Source organism: Calypte anna, chromosome 9 (genome assembly GCF_003957555.1).
Source record: "Calypte anna isolate BGI_N300 chromosome 9, bCalAnn1_v1.p, whole genome shotgun sequence".
NCBI classification, from domain to species: domain Eukaryota; kingdom Metazoa; phylum Chordata; class Aves; order Apodiformes; family Trochilidae; genus Calypte; species Calypte anna.
In genome coordinates this window covers 282,291-305,196 of record NC_044255.1, presented here as the reverse complement: position 1 = coordinate 305,196, position 22,906 = coordinate 282,291, and the positions used below count along the sequence as shown (strand labels likewise).

Here is a 22,906-nt window from a genome sequence, read left to right as displayed (position 1 = left end):
GGAAGCCGCAGCCTTGGCGGCCGGAGGGCAGCAGTGGTCCCGGTCGGTGCTGTGGCTGCTCCGGGGGAGGTGTTCTCCTGCACGTAGGGAGTGAAGGCGTTTGCTGCGGCACAGAGGGGAAGGGGGCAGCCCCACCACCACCTCCACCGAAAGCATTGAAGGTGCAGTTATTTTTACGAGTGCTTGGAGAATACTTTTGGAAAGGGAAGGGGGCACCTGGCTGAGCAGTTGGCTTTCATGAGAGGTCTTAAAGATGTGGAGAGATGAACCCTGCAGTGAATACCGAGTTTTAAGTCTTACTTTAATGTTGAATTAAATTACCAGCCTAGCCTTTTGTGTGTCAAATTACGCTTGTCAGTAGTTTGTAAGAGAACTCTTTAAACTCTAGCTTAGAGGATAAGCTCTAGCCTTAATAGTGTAATATGATTGATCAGAAAAGTAGTAGAAGGTTTTTTTTTCTTCTACCTATGACTTCTACAAACTATGTATATAAAGCTTAGGGACTGGCTCCGATAAAGTGGATTGCATTTTTCCTGTTCCTCATTCCTGCGTGGGCCTCCCCCCGTCCCTCCTCCCTTTTCCACCCTTCCTCCTCCACAATAGTGTGTATGGAACTAAGAGCTGACATCAGTCAGTTCTGAATTTCATTTACATGTGTGTAACTTGGGGGAAAAAAACCCTTTCAGTCTTCAGTGTTACTGTTTCTGTAGCTGAAGGTTTTTTGCTTATTTATGTTTCTGTGGCACTGTGTTTATGGAATGGAGTAGATTCAAAGAGTGACCAAAGTAATAAATAGTATGTCAAAGGATTTGTATTTCTAAGGGTTTGAGTTCATAAAAGGCATTCAGAAGCCTGAACTTGTTTCTTTCCCCTTACTAAGGAGGACTAAATACCCCACACAGGCCTTCCAAGTAAGGTCTGCTGTTTTAAAACAGAGTTTGTAATTATATTGAGACTCAAACCAAAGCAAACATGTTAGTTCTGTGAAGAATTCACATGGAACAAGCTGCCTTTTGTGCTACTAGACAGCTAATTAGTCTTGGGTTTTTGTTTTTTTTTTTTCTTCTTCTTTGTGTTAGACATTTGAACAACCTTGATGCAAGTATGGTAAACACGTTCAGGTTCAGGAACTGAAAAAAAAAATAGTTTTTGATATACACATGCTACTTAATCAGCCAGCTCTGGCTATTGTTTGCTCTGTTAGCAAACTTATTTGTGCTGGCATGTGAAACTGTTTTAAGCTGCTCTACAGAACTTATTTAATGGTTGCTCATGTTCTTACTGGTTAAACTGACAGCATGATAAAACTGCTCCATGAAAATATTTTCTTTGATTTTTTTTTAAGCTTCTTGACCTTAATAGACAAGCATATTATGAATGCTGTTGAGGTGTTTAGCTTGGGTTCAGTAGGAACCTTTTCTTTCCTTGCCTTGCTTCTCAGCTGTGCATGCATATCTTGGCTTTCAAAAGTAGTTCCTTTTGTTGACTGGGAGGTATGGATAGCCCAATTTCCAGTAACCAAAAGGATGTACCTGGAGTGGAACAGCTGGTAAGCAGGGGACAGCTGTCACTTGCTGCTAAATTTGGATATTCACTCCTATCAAGGAGAGAAACCTTTTCTGAAGAACAGTTGTTAATGTATTGGTATTCTAATAAAATGCAAATAGCTCTTTCCTTCTAATCATGCAGTATTGTTGTGTTTCTATAATAACCCACAGAACATTTTTAGTTGTTACAGCTAATAGCACCTACGCTTGTAGTTGTAAAGGACTCTCAAAAGAACTTCAGGCTTTCTTCTGAAATAAATTTGGGCTCCTTCTTTCATGTTGAGTTGGAAATGTTTTAGTAACTTTTTTGTCTGAGAGGATATGTGTTGGTTAATACCTTAGATGCTGGCCAGTGAGATATTTTTGTTACTTCTGAGACTTTGTGTGAAAATAGGTCATGTTTGTTTCTAAACTAGAAACTAATTTTTTTTTTTTTAATACTTCTATCAGAATAATCCTTCACATAACCTCTGTTTCCAAATGCTCTTCACTGCTAGATTCCACAGTGGAGGGGAATGACTTGGAAAGAAACCACATAATGGCAAATAAGTGTAAAAGTGCTGCTGCTTCTGTAGAGCTCCATATCTGCTTGCATTGTACCTCATAATACTTGCTTTACTGTAAGGCTTTAATAATCTTATTACCTCATCTTGTTTGTATGCTATGTGAGTGGCTTGTGTTGCTTCTTTTTTTAATTATTTTTTTCTAATCTGGTACTGGAAGTCTTCTTGGAGTTGAGTAGAAGTATTCTTGGAGTTGAGTTTTTTCAAGTATGAAGTGCCCAGGAAGTCTCCTTCAGAAAGGTTGCTCAGTTAATTAAAAGTGATTGCTAACATCAGTGTAGTTATATACAGCCATGTTAACTCTAAACTTGTTGAGCCTGAGGTATAACTTTTTTTTTTCTTTCTTTCTTTTTTTCTTTTTTTCCCCAAGTTTTCTGAAGTGCGTTTTCTTCGTCCTGGCAAGGACATGCTCTGCAAACCCAAAACCTTTGTTCTGGATCTATCATTAGTTTTCCTTTAATGCTGTTATGTGTAGAAAGAGACCATTGCTTTTTATTGCTACATGTAGCTTTACAAAATGTCCATTTTCTTAACTCTTTCCAAACATAGTATGTCTAATTTGTTCTAAAAATCAAAACAATTAGTGACTTTGCTGAAGACATCTCTTTCTGACTTACTTGAGGGTGAGAAGGAGGTCCTGTTCTGTAATACCTAGGTTTTAAGTTTTCCCATCAGATTGGGTTTACCAGAGCTAAAGTTTGTCTATGCAAAACGGTTGATGAAGGGGAAAGGTCAGGGATAGTGGCTTGTATAAAATATCTCTGCTCTGTTCAGATTCTCCTCATGTGGAATAAAATGCCCTAGCATCACACAAGCTCTGCCTAATTCAACTTTTGGGTGTTAAGACAAGAATGTAGAGTATGTAGGAACATCTTCCCTGAGAGGTAGAAGAGATGCTGCAGGGGAGAGTTGTCTTCTCAGGTCAAATATTACACCAGTTAAAAACTGGGAGATTTATAGCAAAACCACATCTTGGGAAATGGTGGTGAGGTTCTTCTGGTCATGTTTCTGAATGCTACCATGTGTTCTGCTGGCAGTGACATCCCTCTTTTCTCTTATCAAATGCCTTGCTTCTCAGCTGTGCATGCATATCTTGGCTTTCAAGCACTTCTATAACCCCTCCTGCTCAGCTTCCTCCTAACTTGTATAAAATTACTGGTTTTTAATTCTCAAGTGTTAAATATTCCTGTTTGACCAAGAGTCACCAAGAGTTCCACAATTTTTATACTACTGAAATTCTTAACTTTTTTTTTTTTAGTAAAATCCACTTATGTGAAAATCAGGATTTTCTTTCTACCCCTTTCCACACTGCTGCCCTCATTACTTTTACCTTCCCAGCTTACTGAGGAAGTCTCTGGTTCAGATGTTTGCACTTCTGTGTCAGGAAGTAGAAACAAAGAATGTTTAGAAACTGTGTTTGCTGTGGGAAATGCTAAAGCCCTTTAATGAAGTTTCTTGCAGTTCTTATATCATGTGATCTTCTTTTTCCTGCTTGTATTATTCCTAGTTGAAAATTTTAAAATTTTGCCAGGTGGGGGTTTCTGTATCAGCCAGTTTGGAGTATTTTATGGCAGATGGTAATAAACTTAAAAAAAAAAAGTCTTTATGCAATGCTAGTGAATTATTTCCCCAGAAGTTTTGCAGAAATTAATGTGTTCTAATTAAAAAGTGTTAGAGGAAGGGTAGTTCTGGCTGTGTTGGCTTAACTTTCCAGTCCTTTTTTTTTTTTTTAGGAGGATGTTTAGAAAATGGTTCTCTGTTGTATGTATGCATTATACATATTTTAAAGGTATTTCCTATACTACTGTATTTCCTGGTTTTGGTGGAGACCAAAGGTATTCTCTATATCACAATTCAGAAACCATATAGGTTTTTTGTTTTGGTTTGGTGTTTTTTTTTTTTTTTTTTTTTTTTTTTTTTTTTTTGGTGGTTTTGTTGTTTGATAGTTTTTTAAAGAAAAAAATTAAATCAACCTTGTCTGTGCTTCTAAATGTGTGCATGAGCTTTTTGCTGTTAAAAATAAATGAGCCTGTGAGATGGTGGAGGGTCTCCAGGGAGGTCTAAAAGTATAAGGATTGGCCAGTACCTCTTGTAATATTCTCTTTTGCTAATAACAGTAGCATAGAAGTAGTTCTAAATGCTGTGACATTGGGTTTTCTAAAGCTTGTTTTCCAGACACGTGGACGTGGGGATGAAGGGTGCTCTGTGGTGGTTTTGGCATTTGACTTGCCTCATGAACTTCCTCCTTCTCAGGGGATCAGATTTTGCTGGCCTAGGGTTGAGGGAGTGTTTGAGTCTGATACAAGGGGACATGAGCAGTGTTGAGAAGCTGTCTGCCCACTGTTCCTCCTACAGATACAACCTATTCCAGCAGAGCCCATTCTTCTATGATTTGGGTTTTGGTTTTCAGCTTTTTTTGTTTGTTTGTTTGGGGTTTTTTGTTTTGTTTTTTTTTTCCCCCAGCACTGGCCTTTGCAGACATCTTTGACATTTGAGATGAATGCAGGAATGGCTGCTTTGCCAACAATCACAAGTTCAACCCTAATTTGCTACTAAACTGTGTTGGTAACAAATTCTCAGTGCTTATTGACTGAGTTTTGAATGTTTAGTGTTTTGTTTGCCAGACTTCAGAATCTTGTGGTCTTAAAGCTTCCTTTGGGACATCTCTAAAAGACCAGAGGTCTCATGTTCTGCTCATGTTCTCTGTAGCTTTCCCTATGCCAGGGTGTGTCACTAGAAGCTTGGACTGATCCAATGGAAGGTGGTCCTAGAGCTGGAAGTTCTGGTCACAGTGCTGTCCCCAGAAATAACCCCTGCTGAGCATCAAGAAGTTGACAGTGATGATTGGAATCTCTGTGTGGGATGTTGTAGCTGTGGTGTGCCGGATAAGTGCAGATGGCAGAATAGTCCTGTGGGTTCATCTTTTCCCAAGGGCCTCTTAGGAGATAGCTCAGACCTTCATTAAGTGTTGAGGTAGCATTTGGTTGCTGTTTTCCTCTGCAGCTCTGTAGTAGAGAAAGGAGTAAGTGATACCACTGCAGGCCACAAATACTGGTGCAGGATCAATTTAGATTGAGGCATTATTAATTTGGATTAAGGGACCAGAATCCATTTTTTTTCTCTGCTGTTCCATAGGGAATATTGTACAGCATTAAAGCTGTGCAAATCAGTTGTGAAATAAATGGAAAGAAACAAAGAAAGCAGTAGATATATTTTCCTATTAAAAAGGTTTGTTAATTCTTCATACAGAATAGTTGTGCTTGGCTGTGTACCAGCAAGCTTCCCCCATATGTAGATGAATTGTTTATGAGTTATTTTGGTCATCCAGTAATCTCAGTAGGTAAGGAAGGTTAAAATATTTTAGGATTTTGAAGAGCAGCTTTAGTACTTAGACTTGGTCCTTGAATTCTGCTTTATAAATCTCACAGCTGCTCAGTTTTAGGGAGATTCTAGACAGTTCATAGGTATAATAAAATGTTATTGAAAGTACCTTAGGCTAGGTAGAGAAGGCATAAAAAATAGGTTTTTGGCTGTTCTGCTGGTAGAATCAAAGTAATTTATCTAAGGAATATAATGTATATGTTTTGGGTTGTATTTGTGTGCTGTGTAATGCAGCTTCTTGTCTTGAATTCCTTGTTCCACTCTGACTTTTTATGCACCTTTAGCATTAGAGGAGGCTTTTCATAGGATTGGCTCCACCCCTTGCCAAGTTAAATAAAAAAATTACTTGTATATATACAAATAACTTGTATGTATAGTAGTGCAGCTTAATAGTTAACTTTGCATTTATGGATATAGAAGTTCAGGATTCCCAATCTTCCTTCACCACCATCATGCAAGCCATCTGACGTGGCTGTGTTGTGAGCTGCCCTTTAGGAGCAGGATGCATCCTCCTCAAGTAGGAGGGTGTTAAAGAAATGGGTCTGCGTTTTATCCCACAGCAGAGATTTAATGTGTGAATTGGGTCATTTTATAACCAGAACCTTGGTATTACTGTAAAGCAGTTTGCACTGGAGAGAGAGGCATGTAGGAGGTCTCTGGTTGGACTAAACTGAATCTGATCTGTGCTTTAAGTGCATTTATTGGTGCTGTTTAACAGGACTGAAGATAGGTGTTGGCTGCTGTAAAGGTTTTGAAGAGCCCCAGTAGATGTGTATAGAGTAGGTACTACTTAAATAACTTATGCAGTGGCTTTCAGTTGCAAACAGAGGTACAGGATAGCACTTAAACTATATTTATTGTAAAATCAGTTGCCAGCTGAAGTTAGTGAAACTTCAAATAAAAACATGTCAATGTGTAGTGAGCAATTATTGCTTTTAATATCATCATTAAGTAGCTTGGAAATTCCAAACTATGCATCTTAACTAGGATGAGTGTAAATTTGAACAGACTAGAGCAGACAGAGCCACTTTTATGTTTATTGTTAAAGCAAGGGTGATTGTAGTATTTGGTATTTTTTCATGTTTTTGTGGCATGCCAACTTTGTTTCTATGCTAACACTTAATATGCCATTCTATAGTGTTGCTTAGGAAAATCTAATTATTGACAGGGGTCCAAGAAAGTCTTTAAAAAAAGAAAAATCCCAAGCCAAATGAAACCTAAACAAACCTAATACTAGCACCAGCTCTGAAACGATGAAGTTTCACTGTGTAGAACTCTTAGCAATTTTTTTTCTTTTTTTTTTAGGTTGAATTATCTTAAAATGGATTTTTCTGTCAAAAAGATCTTGGATAGTAGTGCGGTATTTTAGTAAGCTCTGTTTATTTATGAGGTAGATTTTATTTAAAACTAGATGAAAGATGCTACGTTGCTATTTGTTTACCAGGGAATTTAAACATTTTGGAACAACAAATTAATTTGCTGATGGTTGAGTTGCATAAACTATGTTGAAACCTCCCTCTCTAACCTGAAAACTTATTCTGGCCTCTTGCTGAGGTGATGAATTATGGGGTCTAATTTAATAAGCTAAGATTTGAAAAATGTAGCATTCTGTAACATTCTCATGCCAGTAGGCTTGTGTGTCACTGCTGTTTTTAAGGTACTCTTAAGTTCATTGTATCTGTTGGCAAAAAAAAATCAGTTTCTTTTTAGTAGTCTTTCAAGCTTTAAGTGCCTTAAATCTTTTTTTTAATGAAACTTAGGCAAAAATGTTATATTGTTTTAATGAGTATCTAAATTGTAACTGCAAGTGTGGCAATTAAACAAACATGGAATGAGAAATGTCTTCTTACAGGTACAGTGTGAATTTAGTTGTCAAGGAGAATTTGAAAGCTCTGTGCAAAATCAATTCCATTGTACTTAGAATTGAATGCTAATACTTTTCTTTACAAGTTGAGTATAAAGTGTTAATATTCAGAACATCATGTTTCTGTTGTGTGCTGTATTGATGGATAACAATTGATAGTGTTCTTGAAATAGATGGGAAGTTTTAAGGAAACTACTTGTCATCTTAAATACAGTCAATAAAACTTCTATCAGTTGACTAGTTAAAAATATGTTAGCCCTGTATTAGGTCTGGGAAGCTTCCCCCAGCTTCCTTTCTGGAAACTTCCTTTTCATACCCACAACACAGAATTTTGTGTTCTTTGATATCTTGAAGTAATGTGTATATATATCTATATAATTTTTTTTTTATGGCAGAAATCCATGCCTGCTTAACTTGAGTGTTAAAACTAACCCTGTGGTATTCCCTGAGTTACTGCATCCAGTCTTCCTGTGTGTGGGATGTAATGCTCTTGTTTCCATTGAGCAAAACATGGCTTGGTTTTCATTGTAAGTATTGGTGGGCAAAAGCTGTAGTTAGCATGGATTGAAAGAAAGAGCTTGAAAACAAAAAAAGCTTTTTCTTACCCAGGCACTGTTGCTCAGCAGGATTTTTCTCTCTGCTTGCAGGTTTTGACTGCACTGGGTTTGACCACGTCAGGCTTTGGCAGCACTAGTGACTTGAGTTTGTTTGCTCTGCTGCTGCAGTCTGTGGTGTGGATGAGAGCATGGTGCCAATCTTTGTTTAAGGCAGAGCTGCTGAAGTTTTAAGCTGTTGCATTAGTAGTGGCATCTCTCATCTGAGAGCACAGTAAAAACATTATTGCCAGGAAGCTGAACAGGAGGCAGCAGTGTGCCCAGGTGGCCAAGAAGGCCAATGGCATCCTGGGCTGGCTCAGGAGCACCGTGGCCAGCAGGTCCAGGGAAGGGATTCTGCCCCTGTGTTCAGCCCTGGTGAGGCCACAGCTTGAGTCCTGTGTCCAGTTCTGGGCCCCTCAGTTCAGGAAGGATATCAAGGTCCTGGAGCAGGTCCAAAGGAGGGCAACCAGGATGGTGAAGGGACTCAAGCACAGATCCTATGAGGAGAGGCTGAGGGAGCTGGGGGTGTTGAGGCTGGAGAAGAGGAGGCTCAGGGGAGACCTCATCACTCTCTACAGCTCCCTGAAAGGAGGTTGGAGCCAGGTGGGGGTTGGTCTCTTTTCCCAGGCAACTCTCAGCAAGACAAGAGGGCACAAAGGGTCTCAAGTTGTGCCAGGGGAGGTTTAGGTTGGAGATGAGAAAGAATTTCTTTCTGGAGAGGGTGATCAGGCATTGGAATGGGCTGCCCAGGGAAGTAGTGGATTCTCCGTGTCTGGAGCTCTTTCCAAAGAGCCTGGATGTGGCACTGAGTGCCATGGGCTGGGAACCACGGGGGGAATGGATCAAGGGTTGGACTTGATCTCTGAGGTCCCTTCCAACCCAGCCAATTCTATGATTCTATGATTGTCTTTTTACTTGTGTAGTGTTCAGGAGGAGGAGGAAGGCAGACCTAGGGATGGAGGGGCAGAAAAATAGTAGCCTAGAAAGGGATTCTGAGAGGAAACAGGAGGTGTAAGTTAAAGTAAGAGAAAATGAGACTGAGCTTGGGAGTTGAGCTTGAAGCAATCTAGTTATTTGTTACAAGTTGTAGTAAGGCTGAAGTAAGGGAGAAGTGGGAGGGAACGAAAACTACAACAGAAGGGTCCAGGATTGAGAGGTGGAAGGAGTAAAGGCAAGGGTGTACAGGTTTGTAGAAGCAGATTAAGATTTAGACATGTCTAATTTTGTGGTTATAAATTTGCATAGAAAGAGCAAAAGTGAGTTTGCATATCCAGTTATAAAAATCTGTCTCCCCTAAAGCTCAATTATTTGACATTGCATGCTGAATGATACATTAAGGTGAGCTTAAGTTGTATGGAAGTGTCTAAATGAGTGTTTTTTGAGAGATGGTTCTTGAGTTTAAAACTGAATTCTGGCTGTAATGTTAAAAATGATTGTATGATGGCAGATTTCCTCAACATGGACTAAATGTTTCTTGCTTCTTCTTCTTTTAGACGGGGCTTGAATCCACCCCACAGGGTGAAGTCAATTTCAATGACTACTTTCACACAACAGGAAATAGAATTTCTGCAAAAACATGGAAATGAAGTAAGTATTATTTGGAGCATGTAAGTTTTGGCACTTCAATATTAAACTTTAAAACACTGTGTTTTCATAGCAAAAACACTTTTTTAAAATCAACACAATTTGAAGAGATACCTCTAAAGAGGTGATTATCATTGTTATGTGTTATTGCCCAACCCTGACAATCTAGATTTATATCATCAGTGTTTCTGAATTCAGTTTTGTGTTTGTGTAAGGCAAAATATGCATCTATTGTCTTTTTTTTTTTTCCCTGCCAATTTAGACCTTGAGACTGACTGCAGCAATGTTTACTGGAAGAGTATACCATGGCAAAAATAAATTTGCTGCTTGTAGCTCTGTTTCTTCAGAATAGGTGTCAAAGTCTAGTAATTTATATAGCCTCTTTATTTAATGAAAGTATTTTAGTGTTGAAGCTTCTTGAAAGTGAAGAAGCAAAGGGAGAATTTTGTCCTCAAAAGATATCTAGTAAGTATCTATATGTTTAAAGTGGCTTGGGTTGTCTTTAAAGACAAAAAGTTCTAGTGTGCTGTCTTTTTGCTCTTTTTAATTATATGAAAGCTAAATCTGATGTAAATGTTGGATTGGCTCTCTGGGACATGTAAACTTGGAATGTGGCTGGTTTTGACTTGAAGATGACGTTTTGTCTTTTAATACTGTACTGTGGAACTGAGGATTTTATAGGCAGCTTTTGCTGCTTCTCTGTAGAAAAGTTGTATTTCACTTTGATTGTGCCTGTGTTCTGCTTTAGTAGAACTATTGATTATAGGCTACAGAGTGTCTTTATTAACATGTTCTTGTGAAGCTTTGTGGGGATAAATCCCATCATTAGCTTAAAAGGCTGATACTTGACTTTGTTAAGCTTGTCCCATTCACAGCTGTCAGGTTAAAGAATGAAAATAGAAGCAGCAATTTCTCTCTGTCCTAGTAAATGTGTTATTTGTTGAAATGACTGTTATAGTGAGTGATTCCTTTAAATAGAGCTAGAACAAGATCTAACCTCTTACAGGCATTATAAAATACTCTTAATGGCTTTGACTAGTTTTCTTTTAAATTGTTTTGACATGTTAAAGTTGTATAGCTTTGTATGTATATACATCATACATGTATAACATGTATTGCTGCTTTTTGTACAGGGAAAAATAATAAAGGATATTTTGTGGGTTACATACAATGTGTTGGAGCTTCTTTCAGTAAGCTTAGATTGTTAACTCCAACTTTGCTTTAAGCTTCAAGTGTAAAGGAAAATGTGTGTGTCCCTCCCTCCCTGCACCTGTTTTCATTTCAGTCTTTTCACTGAATCTGCAATTGAGAATGTTACCAGATTCATTTTTTACCCTACTCGGTTAGTGTAGTTGTCTTTCTCATCAGAGACCTGAACATTCTGCCAGTCCTGATGATTTAGTTGATACATAATTCATTATTGACTTAAAAAAAGTTCATGTATTTCTGCAATGCTGTCTGAGGCTTCAGAAGCAAGGGTCTTTATGTTTTTAGTACTGATTCCTCTAATTAAAGTATTGCAGTCATTTAAAGGAGCTACCTTATAAATGAAGATTATCTTCACCTGGGTTTAATTTTGGGTGGTTGGATAGCAGTGCATTGCCTTAATTCTATATTAACTTTAAATGGATATTTGTAATTGCAGAAGGAATATTTAACAGGTGCTCATGTACTGGACAGAAATGATGATGTTTTAGATACTTAGAATATTGCAGCTTAACACATTTTGTCATGCTGTATACTGCAAGTAGTTAAATAAGCATTTTGCTTACTCTTGTTGGTATTGAACTTTGGAATACTCACCTGCAGATAAGATAAAGTTTTGGGCAGATGAAATTGATCCCATCTCACCAAGAACCCCTTCTTTTTCTAGCTTGCCTTTCACTATAGGTCTCTTGTTTATTCTAGAAAATCTATTTTCTTAATATATACACTTGTTCAAATATGTAATTGTCCAATATTTTAGAATGTGATGTACAGGTACAATCACTAGATGGTTTAGATGTTGTAACCTTTATTTGTTTTTTATTTGGTGCAGCTGTGCAAAATGTTGAGGGTTTTTATATGTAATCTAGGATGTTTAACTTCAATTATTCTGTAGCTTGTAAAATATTTTCCCACTTTGTCCTCCCAGTCTTTCTCCAACATAGCCAATGCCTCTGGGAAGTCTTCTTGCTTCCAGATGGGTAGATCATGGTGTACAATAGGAAGCTTGTTCAGAATAAAAAACAAAATAGCAAGAAAGCTTCTGTGAGGTAAAGGTATTACTAAGGTGTTCAGTTCTTGGACGAAGTAGTTCTCCACTCTCCTTGAAGGAGCATTTATAGGGACAATGTGTTGTATGAGGCTGAAGTTTTCTTTAAAAAAAATAAATCTAATCTCCAAAATAGTAACTTTCTTAAATTGTAACAAATTGTTATCTTCGTGGCACATGTGGGTAAACATTCAGTTACTAAACAACTGCTTTGGAAGAGATTATTCAAAGCAGCTTTTCCTCAGGTGTGAGACACCATCGTCTCCCCTGTATATATGTCACCCAAGGAAAATCTTTCTGGCACAGATAACCTGAGCTGCTTGCAGATGAATTTTTACCTCAAATACAGATTTCAATCTTTTTACTATATTGGAAGACACCTGTATTTTTGTGTTCCTTACTTATCTGTGGGTGTTGAAAGATGTCCAGACTGGTTTCCTAATTTGGGGTTAGCTCACTTTTGCAGGAAAAACCGAGACATCTTCATGCTGATACTCCTGGAGTGCTTTCTGAAATCCTTGAGAAGGATCAAGGCAACTCTGACTCACTGGGTAGGATTTTCCTCCCCTCCTTGTTATCTTCATCATGAGCTGTGTGAAGTGTTTTTACACTGTATTTTCATGTTAGGAACGAGGAGAGAGTGGTATGGAGCTGGTTCTGTTCTGAATACTCATAATCAAATGATGCTGAAGTTGATTAGGCCTCTGATTCAGTAGTGCAGTGATAGTAGAAAGTGAACTCTCTGCAGAAGGTGGAGGTGGTACTCCTCTCATGTTGCTGTTAGAGCTTTGAATATTTATTCAGAAGCTTTTCCCTGAAGCTGAAAAATAGTATCATGAGGCAAGCCAGTCACATTGTTAATTTTTATACTATACATTTGAACAGTGCCATATGTTTTATAATCTTTCCAAACAGCATATTCTAATATGCATATGGTAGAAGAAAATTATTTGGATGGCAGTGGATTTTGAAAATCTGTTCATCTGGGGGCTAAGTTCATGTTTACATGAGCTAATGGGTAGCAGGCTGTGTGGGTATGCTCAGCTGCAATTAGTTTAGCAGTGCTTAATTTAGGTTTTTGTGCCAGTGCTTCTGACTCTTGATAGCACCTGTGCAAATGTTTCTTACCAGTTTTCCATGCTAGATTCCATTTGTAGATTCTGAGAGAACCTGCAGTTGCACAACTTGTAGCAGTGTGGGGCTGGTTCAGAGCCGATGTTTGGCCTGGCCAAAATGGTTCCCTAGAATCTCCTTTACTGTGGAGTGTGGCCTGGAAGCCCTGGAGTGGAAAGAGCAGAGCTAAGCTGGAGATGATGAGTCCTGACAGCATGAGCTGTGCAGCCAGGTGTCCTTTTAGAACAGCCCTGGGTCTGCTAATACGATGGGGATACATGAGCTGATTGTTCTACACACCTTGTCTTGGTTACCAGGATTTAAAGTACCTTGAGCTCCCTGCTTCAGACCCAAACTGGTTCTGAAATCAGTATGCTGGCAGTACCTGTAGAGATTAATGAATGAGTAATATTGACATCAGAACTGCTCAATTCCTAAACAAAGCTACAACTTGCTCACATAAAGGAGCTGTTTCCAGATCTTTGTTCCTGAGGTGAGTTTTATGTTTTGGGACATAGTTTTGTTGTGTGGTAATCTGTAGCTCTTTGCACTTCTAGCATTTGGTGTGTAACTAAAGTTATTTTGTTCTGGGGGAGAGGGAGAAGAAGAAATATAATTCGGTGTTTACCAGACTCCTGAAAGGTTCTATCTCATTAGAGCTTTTGAAACTAGACTGATGTGTAGTCTGCCTCTGCAGTGGTATGGCTGGGTCTAAACGAGGTGCTTTAATGCTGTGGGTGCAGTAGTGTGCAGCTTCTACCAGCAGAAGTACTGTTCCTAGTATAGCTTTTCCTTGCCTTGCAGCCTTCACTGCATACAAGAGAAGGTTTCAGGAGCAATAAAAATTGCTGGCCTAACTGAATTTTATTATTCCTAACTAGCACAGCTATGCTACTAGGAATTTCTAAAGTGTGGTGGCTCAATGTGTTGTGTAAGCAGAAGGCCTTTCTCTCTCCCATAACCACCTTCCCACACACACTGGAAAGCTCTGTCAGTGAAATAGTTATGTCATGGTAAAGTGTTGTTTGCTAGTTGAAGTAAATAGCACTGGAAGAGAAATCACTGAAATCTGATTGTCTCAGGCATTCTGCAAAATTTGATGGGTTCTGCTGAGGTGTTTTGTTTTTTTTTTTAAATTCCAACAACACAGACACCACATTTATTTTCATCTTAGACTTCGAGGCCTGCTTGGCCTCCTGAAGGCATGAAATGTTACTGTGAGAGTGGGCTTTAAAACAGAAGACTTTCTGGTCAGCTTTGTTTTGTGGAGTACCAGAGGGACAATGAATGTGATGAGTTTTTTGTTCCTTTGGGTTAAAGCTGAAAACAAAGCTAATTACTCAAACTGCAGGACTACAAATATAAACAGTGTATGGAAAATAAGATAGGTAAATGGAGGTTTTTCTAGCAAAAAGCAGTTTCTTCCTCAAATAGACTAGTTGTTGAGTGCAGATTCAGGGAAGCCAATGGTATGAAGAGAAATATAGGTAGAGACTTTTATTATAACGTACAAGATGCACTTGGCCCAATTTCTCCTTTCAAAGATATATTTAAGTTATGGCACCTCACAGTTTCTGCCTCACTACCTCCTGGGTTTTTATTTAGGTCAGCATGAGTAGGCTGAAGCTGGTTGTGGTTCTTGTTCCCTCTTTCCTCTATGCTGTGCTTACTGATCTAATTCTTAACTTCCTGATGCTTAGGTGCTAAATATCTAGTGGCATCCATGGCAAGATAGGAGCTTGTTGGCAGAGAAGTGCTACTGTTCCTCCCAAACCAGTTGTGAAAGGATTCTCATGATCCTTTAAATTTCCTGAAGATAAATGCTAAGTCTTGTTTTCTACTTACTGTTACCTGACAAGTTAAAACTCTGCTTTGTCTTGTTACTTTGCAGCTCCCACAATGTAGGAGAGGGAGCCAGAACTTCAAAGTCTTGTTTCTGTCAACCCTTCAACAAAAGTAGACTTTCAGATCCTGTGTTCGCTTAATCATTCTGACTTCAATGCTCTCTTTTTTCTCCTTGCACTGGTGAACCAGTGGGACATGGACTAATTATACTTTCCAGGGACAGTGGACAATGATTATGGATTGTTGGATATGTTCCACTGTTTCTAGGGGCTTCCACATAACTTGAATGTTTACTCTTGGCTCCAGCTTGCCAGACTCTTCTCTAAGCAGAGCTTTTTATTTAATGGGGCTTTGGTTACCAAAAGGAGAAATATAGCAAGGCTTTTTGGTGAATGAACAGAGCTTTTGAGCAGAGGTTTATTTATGCTGCTGTTGCAGAAAGAACAATATTAGTGTCAAATGGCTGAACCAGAGCATCCCCAAGAAGATGGTGCAATGTAGAAGCATTTCAGAAAGCCACAGAATTTGTAAGCACCGGTATCTTAATTATAATGTTGTGTAACTTTGTGGTGAGTTGGGATGCTTCTTCCTGGATTATCTGTAAATGCAAAGGAATGAATAATTCTGTCAAAACAGAGCTTGAAATTTGTCATGAAACTTGGGCAGTAGCACTTTCTGAATCAGTTCTGCAAGTCTGATTTATGTATGACTTAGAGTGGTTATTTAAAATAATACCTGCTCTTTGGGATATCAAATGCAGATTTCTCAAAGCATACTCTTCTGAATTATGAACAAACTTGATTTTGTGTAGATTTATGTGGCCTTTACTGCTTTTTTTGCACTTTTTGCCTCATCTCCTGCAACTAAAGACTGGGCAGCCCCTGCTGTTAAAACAAAAGTGTGCTGATTTGTTCAGGTGTCCTTCCTAAATAGCTGGCAGGCCAGGATTGAAGCTCAGGTTGAGCCAATCTGATTTTTCTGCATTTCCACTCTTTTGTTGTTGTTGTTACAATTTTTTAGTATCTCAAGCTGTGATTACTGAGGAATAATCAGGCTACCAAAGATATAAAAGTAGTCATTCCCCACCATAACTCCAACAGTAAATTGTATAGCATAAGTTTCCTTAATCTTTATCATAAGAGTAACTTTTAAATAGCTTTGAAATAAAAAATGTGATAGTTTGATTCATATAAATATTCACATTTAACACCACAAACTTTTATGTGCTTAGGATTCAGTACTTAGTGACTTTAAGACCATTAAAAGACAGCTGTTTCAAAAAGCAGTTGTAGCACAGTAGGACTTCTGTATATTTCCAAATTTTAATGTTTAAGGTTACACATGAATAAAAATCAATGTGTAATAATAAAAATTTCCAATTTTTATTTCGTCCTGTGGTATTGCACAGCACAGCAGTGTTACAATTTTTTTGTAAATAGCTGAATATTGTGCATTATGGCTCACTTGAAGCATAATCAATGCAGTATTGTGGATCCCTGTTAAGTCAGATGATAGTAACAAAAGTATAGCTAGAAGGAGCATACAGGTCACCAGCCAGCAAGGAGGGACAATGAGGCCTTTATTGTGTTCTGAATGCTTGCCTGAAATGGCCGCTGATGTTCAAAGCATTGTGTGGTACTTCATGCAAAAAGAGACAAAACTGTGTATTCTAATAGTTTCCTGTGTGATCTTAAAGCTTTAACATTTGGCTTTCTGAAAGAGTTGTCTGTATTTAAGACTTTGAAGAAATTGTACTTTGTCTGAGAACCCTGTAGGTAAGGAAACTTACATAAAATATAATCTGCATCTCTGTGGTAAAGTAAATGCTTTCACCTATGTTTGTGTGGCTCCTGCTGTCAAACTGTTATAATGGGAACTTCTTGTGGAAGTCTGTGTGGCTAAGTCTAGATCTTTCTGCTTTGGGTTTGTTTTTTGTTCATATTTTCCCCTTCTGAATGCTTAAGCAGTTCAGGGTGAAAGTGAAGCTAAAAACTGGGAGGGAGAAAGGTGAAAAACTGGGTTGTGGTTTACTGTTGCTGTGGGTTGATCTGGGTACAGGTTTCAGTGATAGTGGTGACATGATCACAGTGAGTTTCTTTGATCTGACTTCTTTTGGGTGGTAGGAGAAGGAGTAATTTAATGGCCTGATCTTTGAACCTAAGAGCATCTCTTGAATTCACCAGGACATCTTAGGTAGGATGCAAGCTGATCACGTAGTGCAGGCCTGAGTTTGACTCTGCCAGGCGCAGGATTTTCTACCACTTCTTTCTGCTTGTCTGAAATTAGGTGTAAGTTTTTCTTTTCTTCAGCGTTTCCTGGTGTTCCCTCCAATGCTGGATCTGGGCAGGTGGGAGTGAGTGGAGCAGGACAGGGTAGGTTCAAACACTACCAGCTCCCCCTGCCAGATATTCTGTGGCTACATATAAGCAGGACTTGGGGTAATCATGTGACTACTAGGTGGTATAGTTACACTTAGAAATTAAAGAATAGAAATGCTACACTAGAATATCCACTGCATATGTTTAAAGCTATACCTGTGAATGTTCTGCCTTTACAGATCTTGTCAGCGAAACATAGTGCGTATGTGAAAAACTGCCACTATTAAGATGTTGAGTACTATCGGTTACTTTAGAACAGATTTGTAACTTTTTTTACTAAGTTGTATCTTGTGAATTTGGCTGAAGTACTAAATACTTGCAGTTTTGTTTCTTCTACTGTTCTGCAGATAATGACTTAGTTTGCAGACTCACATCAGTGCATTGCACTTGACCTGTTTGTGGAGTACAGTCACTAAATGAATACTGAATAGCTGAGTTTATTTGAAGTAGAAACTACTCATTATATTTTTAGATGACTATTTAGATAACTAATTTAGAGGTGTTTTTTGTTAATTAGATTCTTTGCTGTTGTTGTTTGTCTCTATCCAATAGAAGACAATAAGGACTGGGAATGTTGGGTGTGGGAGATCAGTGGACAACACGCAGACGAATATAATCAAAGTATTGCTGTTTATTGAGAGTTTTATTGAGAATTTTATATTTATATTTTATATTTTTTATATTTTAATATTTATTGAGAATTTTATACACATTCAGGCTGATAACATAAGCATATTGCTGGTTGGTACAACACTTTGTTCACATGCCACAGGGCACTATCTAACTGGTTAAATACAACTGTTTGTGCTGTCTATGTGATGCTTTCCCATCCTGTTGTTATTCTTTTCTGTTGCCAGCTCCCTTATCTTTTGCCTGTAGCTGATCTTTTAATAACCTTGCAGCTGGGCCTCAGGGCCCTTACTTAGCTCACTCTGGCTAATGCTAAGTAGTCAGGATTGCTCACATGCCCATTTTCTTCCAAAAAGGACTCCCAACATTGGGCATGCCAGCAGGCTCTGTAAAATAAAGACATCAAGTATGAGATACATTCTTAGGCTGTCTGATCTTTTTCATCCTGAGCAATCTTAGAAACTGTCTGCATGATTTATCACATTTGATAACGAGTGCTATCAAAGATATTAAGTTGCTACAATTGTTAGCTGGCCAGGTAAAGTAGAACCTGAATAAGTTGGCATCTCTCTGGGGAATATGTAAGGAGTGGGAGTATCACAGTGTGTACCTTGATTTGCCAGTTTTCATGGCAGTCAGTTTATGCAGCTCTTGCATGTTGGAGCCTGTGCTTCTCTGAAGGTGGTGGTGGACACTGCTGAAAACCTGACACTATTGAAGTAATAGAGCTCAACACAGGAGACTGGTCAGGGCTATAAGGGTATGCATCAAAGTTTTTTTGTCTCCCCTTCTGTGGAAAAAAACTGTTTTAAAATAGTCTGGTTTTATAGGGCAGCTAATGTTTGGTATATAGTTAGCATCCACAGTGAGGTTACTTGCAGAGTAGTCTTTAGTCCTTAAAGAAAACAGAAGTGTGACAACTCCTGTGTCTTGTTTAGTTGTGGGAACAGTCTCCTTTCCTCTTGTTTTGATCAGGAATCAAAGCTGAATGTACTGAGAATTTTGCAGTTGGTTCAGTTCCACTCACAACTACAATTAGAACATTAAACCAGAGCAAGAGGACTTTTGCCCTTTCTCAAATACCCTCACTCAAATGTACATGATATCATTGGAACAGCATAGTGGTAATAAGGGCTGTTAAAAAAAAAAGTTCTTATACTCAAATAGTAAACACAAATACTAAAATCATTTAAACACCACCATCTGGGGCTTGTGGTGTATGGAATCTGTTGAAACAGTTTAAACCCTGAAGTACAGGTTAAGGAAATGTGTAGAATTAGGTGAAGACTGTTTAAGATCACAAGTGGAAATGGGGTCCTTTGCCCCTTCCTGGGTACATACTAGAAATATTTTGTAAAAGGGGGGTATTTGGTGAAATGGGATGCTAGGATTTGCTTGCCCTGCTGTGACAGATGGTCTTTCAACTTGAAGGATTTAGAGCAGTACATGGTGCACCAGTCAGTTTTTAAAGAAGCATAGTCTGGAACAAAAAATATGCAGCCACATGCTTTTTAATGGTATGATGTATTAACAGTTGTAAATGTAAAGAGGTTTTGAATTAACACATTTTCTCTGATTAATTCTGTGGTTTTTTTGTTTTTTTCTGTCTTGTTTGTTTTGTGTGTTTCGTTTTTTCTTTTGATAAGGTGTGCAAACAGATTTGGCTAGGCCTATTTGATGATAGATCATCAGCAATTCCAGACTTCAGGGATCCACAGAAAGTAAAGGAATTTCTACAGGAAAAATATGAAAAGAAGAGATGGTAAGATAGCTTTGCAAATGTCAAGATGGTCTCTGACAAGGGGTGAAGACAGACTTCTTATCCTCATGTTCTTCAGTGGGCTTTCCTTTTTGTGTGCTTTTTGGACTAGATGACACAGCTCTGCAAAGTGAAATGATTTCTGAACTTTAATCAGACTGGGAAGCAGAGAAGAAACTATTTAAAGAAGTTTCTAAAGGTGTAGTTCATAGTGATGGAACAAAAAAATTGTAAATAAGGGTTCTGCTTCCTGCAATTAGGAGGTGGAAGACACATATGCTTTGTGTTAATTAAGTGCTATAAAATATAGATGTCTTGGAATTCTAGTCTTTATTTTAAAAAATATCTGGCTTATTTAAATCACTGGTGTTTTGCAAACTACTCATAGAATTTGTTACATTAATTGCTTAGAATAGCAGACCTAAGATTCACAAGTTCTCACACTTGAGCCTTTATGATCATAACTTATTTTTCTAAAAGTTGTAACAACCATTGCTCTTTTTGAATGTAGGTATGTTCCTCCAGAGCAAGCAAAGGTGGTGGCATCAGTCCATGCATCCATATCTGGGTCTTCTGCCAGTAGTACAAGCAGCACACCTGAGGTGAAGCCACTCAAATCTCTCTTGGGAGAAGCTGCACCTTCACTGCACTTAAACAAGGGCACACCTAGCCAAGTGAGTAGTGACAGAGCTGAGGAGCCCTCAGCTTTTCAGCAGCACTTCAAGTGGCACAGGAATTCTTGCAATAGCAACTGTTACCTAATATGATCATTAAAGAGAACTTGATGTGTTTTGTTGAAGTGCTCAGGTGTTTGCAGATCAGGTTAAGCTTGTTTCCATTGACCAGATTGATTTTTCTTTTAAATATTTATTTTCAGTAAGCATTTTTTAAATAAAATATATGTATTTATTATAAATATATACATATATTTTTCAGTAAGCACTTTGGTATGATTGACAAGTTTAATTACGGTCTTTTGCATAAATATGTCTACAGCTTGAACCTTATGTGATGTATTTTCACATTTTTTTTATTTGAAAGCAATAAAATGGCTGAGGAGTTTATAAGTGGATGAAAAGCACACACATTCATTATTATTCCCATTGATAACTGTCTTAATAAGTGGCTTTCAGGGAGGATGTATGGGCTGTTATGTAAAGCCAGACAGCACTATGTACTTGAAGAGAAGACAGTCTTTTTAAAAACTGTTTTATCTTCAGGATACAGCTTGCTCTTGCGTTGGCCTCTGAGGTCTCAAACAGTATAAATTTGCAGTTTGCAGCCTTGCTATATAATTCTTTGATTTTTTTCCCCCCCCTTTGCACTGAATTCTAAAGACTCTTTTCAGAATGCAGTGATTATAACTGTTTTCCAACTTTATTGGTTGTCTTTTAAACTTAAAAAACTGTACAAATGCATAATTTGAAGTTGCTTATATGCTGCTGCTTCATTCTTCTAGGCCCTCTTAATCCATGGAAATCTGCTGTAGAGCTCTTTTAAAAGCCACCATGAGCACATAAATAGATTGTCCTCCATGTACTATAGGAGAAGGGTCTGCTCTGTAGACATCATAAACATCAGGACTTAATAGCCTGTTAATGAAATATGCTCCTTCTGTCCTCATATTTTGCAAAAGTCAGTTGGTGAAACACCAGATTTTATCAGCTAATTGCAATGTTGTTTGTAGTCTCCTGTTGTAGTTCGATCTCAAGGACAGCAACAGCAGGAAAAGAAACAATTTGACCTCCTCAGTGACCTTGGCTCAGATATCTTTGCTTCTGCTCCTCCTCAGTCAACTGCTACAGCAAACTTTGCTAATTTTGCACACTTCAACAGTCATACAGGTAAGTATTCTGAACAGTGCATCCCTTTTAAATGTATGAAATGTGGTTTTAATTTTTGATTCCTTTAGTCTAAACTTCTTCAAAACGTGTACTTTCTGCAACTTAAGTTATATTGCTCAAGATTTCCCTAAAATCTTTATAAAGAAAGCTTGAAGACATAAAGGCTGATAATCCTGCTTTTTGAAATGGGAGTTGCTAAAGCTATTTTCTATGATATGTATGATTAGACTGCTGCCTACTACTAGAACTTTAAATCCTTTATGTGAGAGTGAAGAGGATGAGTAACAATTTAAGGAGAAACTGCTATTAGTCCTTCAATTTGCCTTTTGAAAATTATTAGGAAAAGCATTAATGGAAAGAAAGCAGATACAGAAACTTCAAGGGATTTCAAATGCATTGAAAACAACTCAGTTTGTTAGGAGAAAAACAAAGGCTTCTTCAGTTTAAAGAATGACCTCTTCTTTTGTGTGTGTGTCCATTTGGAGACTGAATGCTACCCATGTGGGTAATATTCTGTAGTTTCCTAAAAAATAAATAAGCTTTGAGCATATGTCTTGACTGAAGATAGGGGTAGGCCTTGAATTCTTAAAGAATGACTTCTGTAAATTATATTGAGCCCTAAAGGTTTATTTTCAGCCAAAGATCTTGAGCTCTAGATATCTATCCTAGATAAAAAGTTGATTCTGTGGTCAGTGAAATAATGCTGTTTGTGGGAAAGTACCTTTGCTTGCCTTGTTTGAATGGCCTTTTCATCAGCTTTTCTGAGAGAAACAGCAATGATGCTAAGGCAGCAAGAATAAGATGTATTTCTTGCAAATCAGTCCTGAAATTGTTAATAGCTGAGAGGAGGAAGCACGATGGAAAGGGCCAAAGGGGCACCTGAGGATCTGGGCCAAAGTTTCAAGGCTTTCTCAAAGTTAACTTTCAAAAAACCAAAAAATATACCAGTAATTGGCTGAATTTAGTAATGCAGAATAAGAATTGCTGCTGCAATGTATTTTATAAAATCCTTACCATAAGGTTTCATGTTAGTAATTTTTTTTGAAGGTATATTGGGAGAACTTTGGACAACTGGCCAATGTTGTACAATGTTGCTGAAGAGACTGCAGATACTCCTTTCTTTCTGATAATGTATTCTTTATAAACTTGTTGCTGAACAATTCTGTAGTTAAATGCACTTAATTACACTTCATGGGGTTTAGGAGATGAAACCTCCATCAAAGCAGTATTTCAATACTTTGTTCCAAATCCAGGTAAAATTTCACTGCACGTCTTCTGGGCAGTTTTAAAAGGATAAAAAGCAATATGAACACTCCAGAAGAAATGTAATCTTATGACAGTATTTTAATATCTGTTTGAAATACTTAAGTGCAGAAAATCAAAGTTCATAGGAGTAGTCAGCTGCACTGGCTAGTTTTCTGTTTCAGTAGGAAACCATTGTAGTCTTTGCCCTGACTCTTCTCCCAAAGCTTTAGACCCCAAAACAGTTTCAGGGCTGGTACTTCAGTTTCTAAAAGACAGAAATAGCTGAATGTGTATTGCAGAGTG

General features: G+C 38.0%; 1 protein-coding gene across 7 annotated transcripts in view; it reads left to right on the top strand.

Annotated features, from left to right (window-relative positions):
* AGFG1 (ArfGAP with FG repeats 1) overlaps positions 1-22,906 on the top strand; it is a 36,232-nt gene that overhangs the window by 671 nt on the left and 12,655 nt on the right. For all 7 annotated transcript variants that reach the window (XM_030456055.1, XM_030456054.1, XM_030456057.1 and 4 more), the window contains exons 2-5: positions 9,445-9,538; positions 19,402-19,517; positions 20,026-20,188; positions 21,202-21,358. In XM_030456055.1, the coding sequence (XP_030311915.1) occupies positions 9,445-9,538; positions 19,402-19,517; positions 20,026-20,188; positions 21,202-21,358 (530 nt within the window). The remainder of the gene's footprint in view (positions 1-9,444; positions 9,539-19,401; positions 19,518-20,025; positions 20,189-21,201; positions 21,359-22,906) is intronic.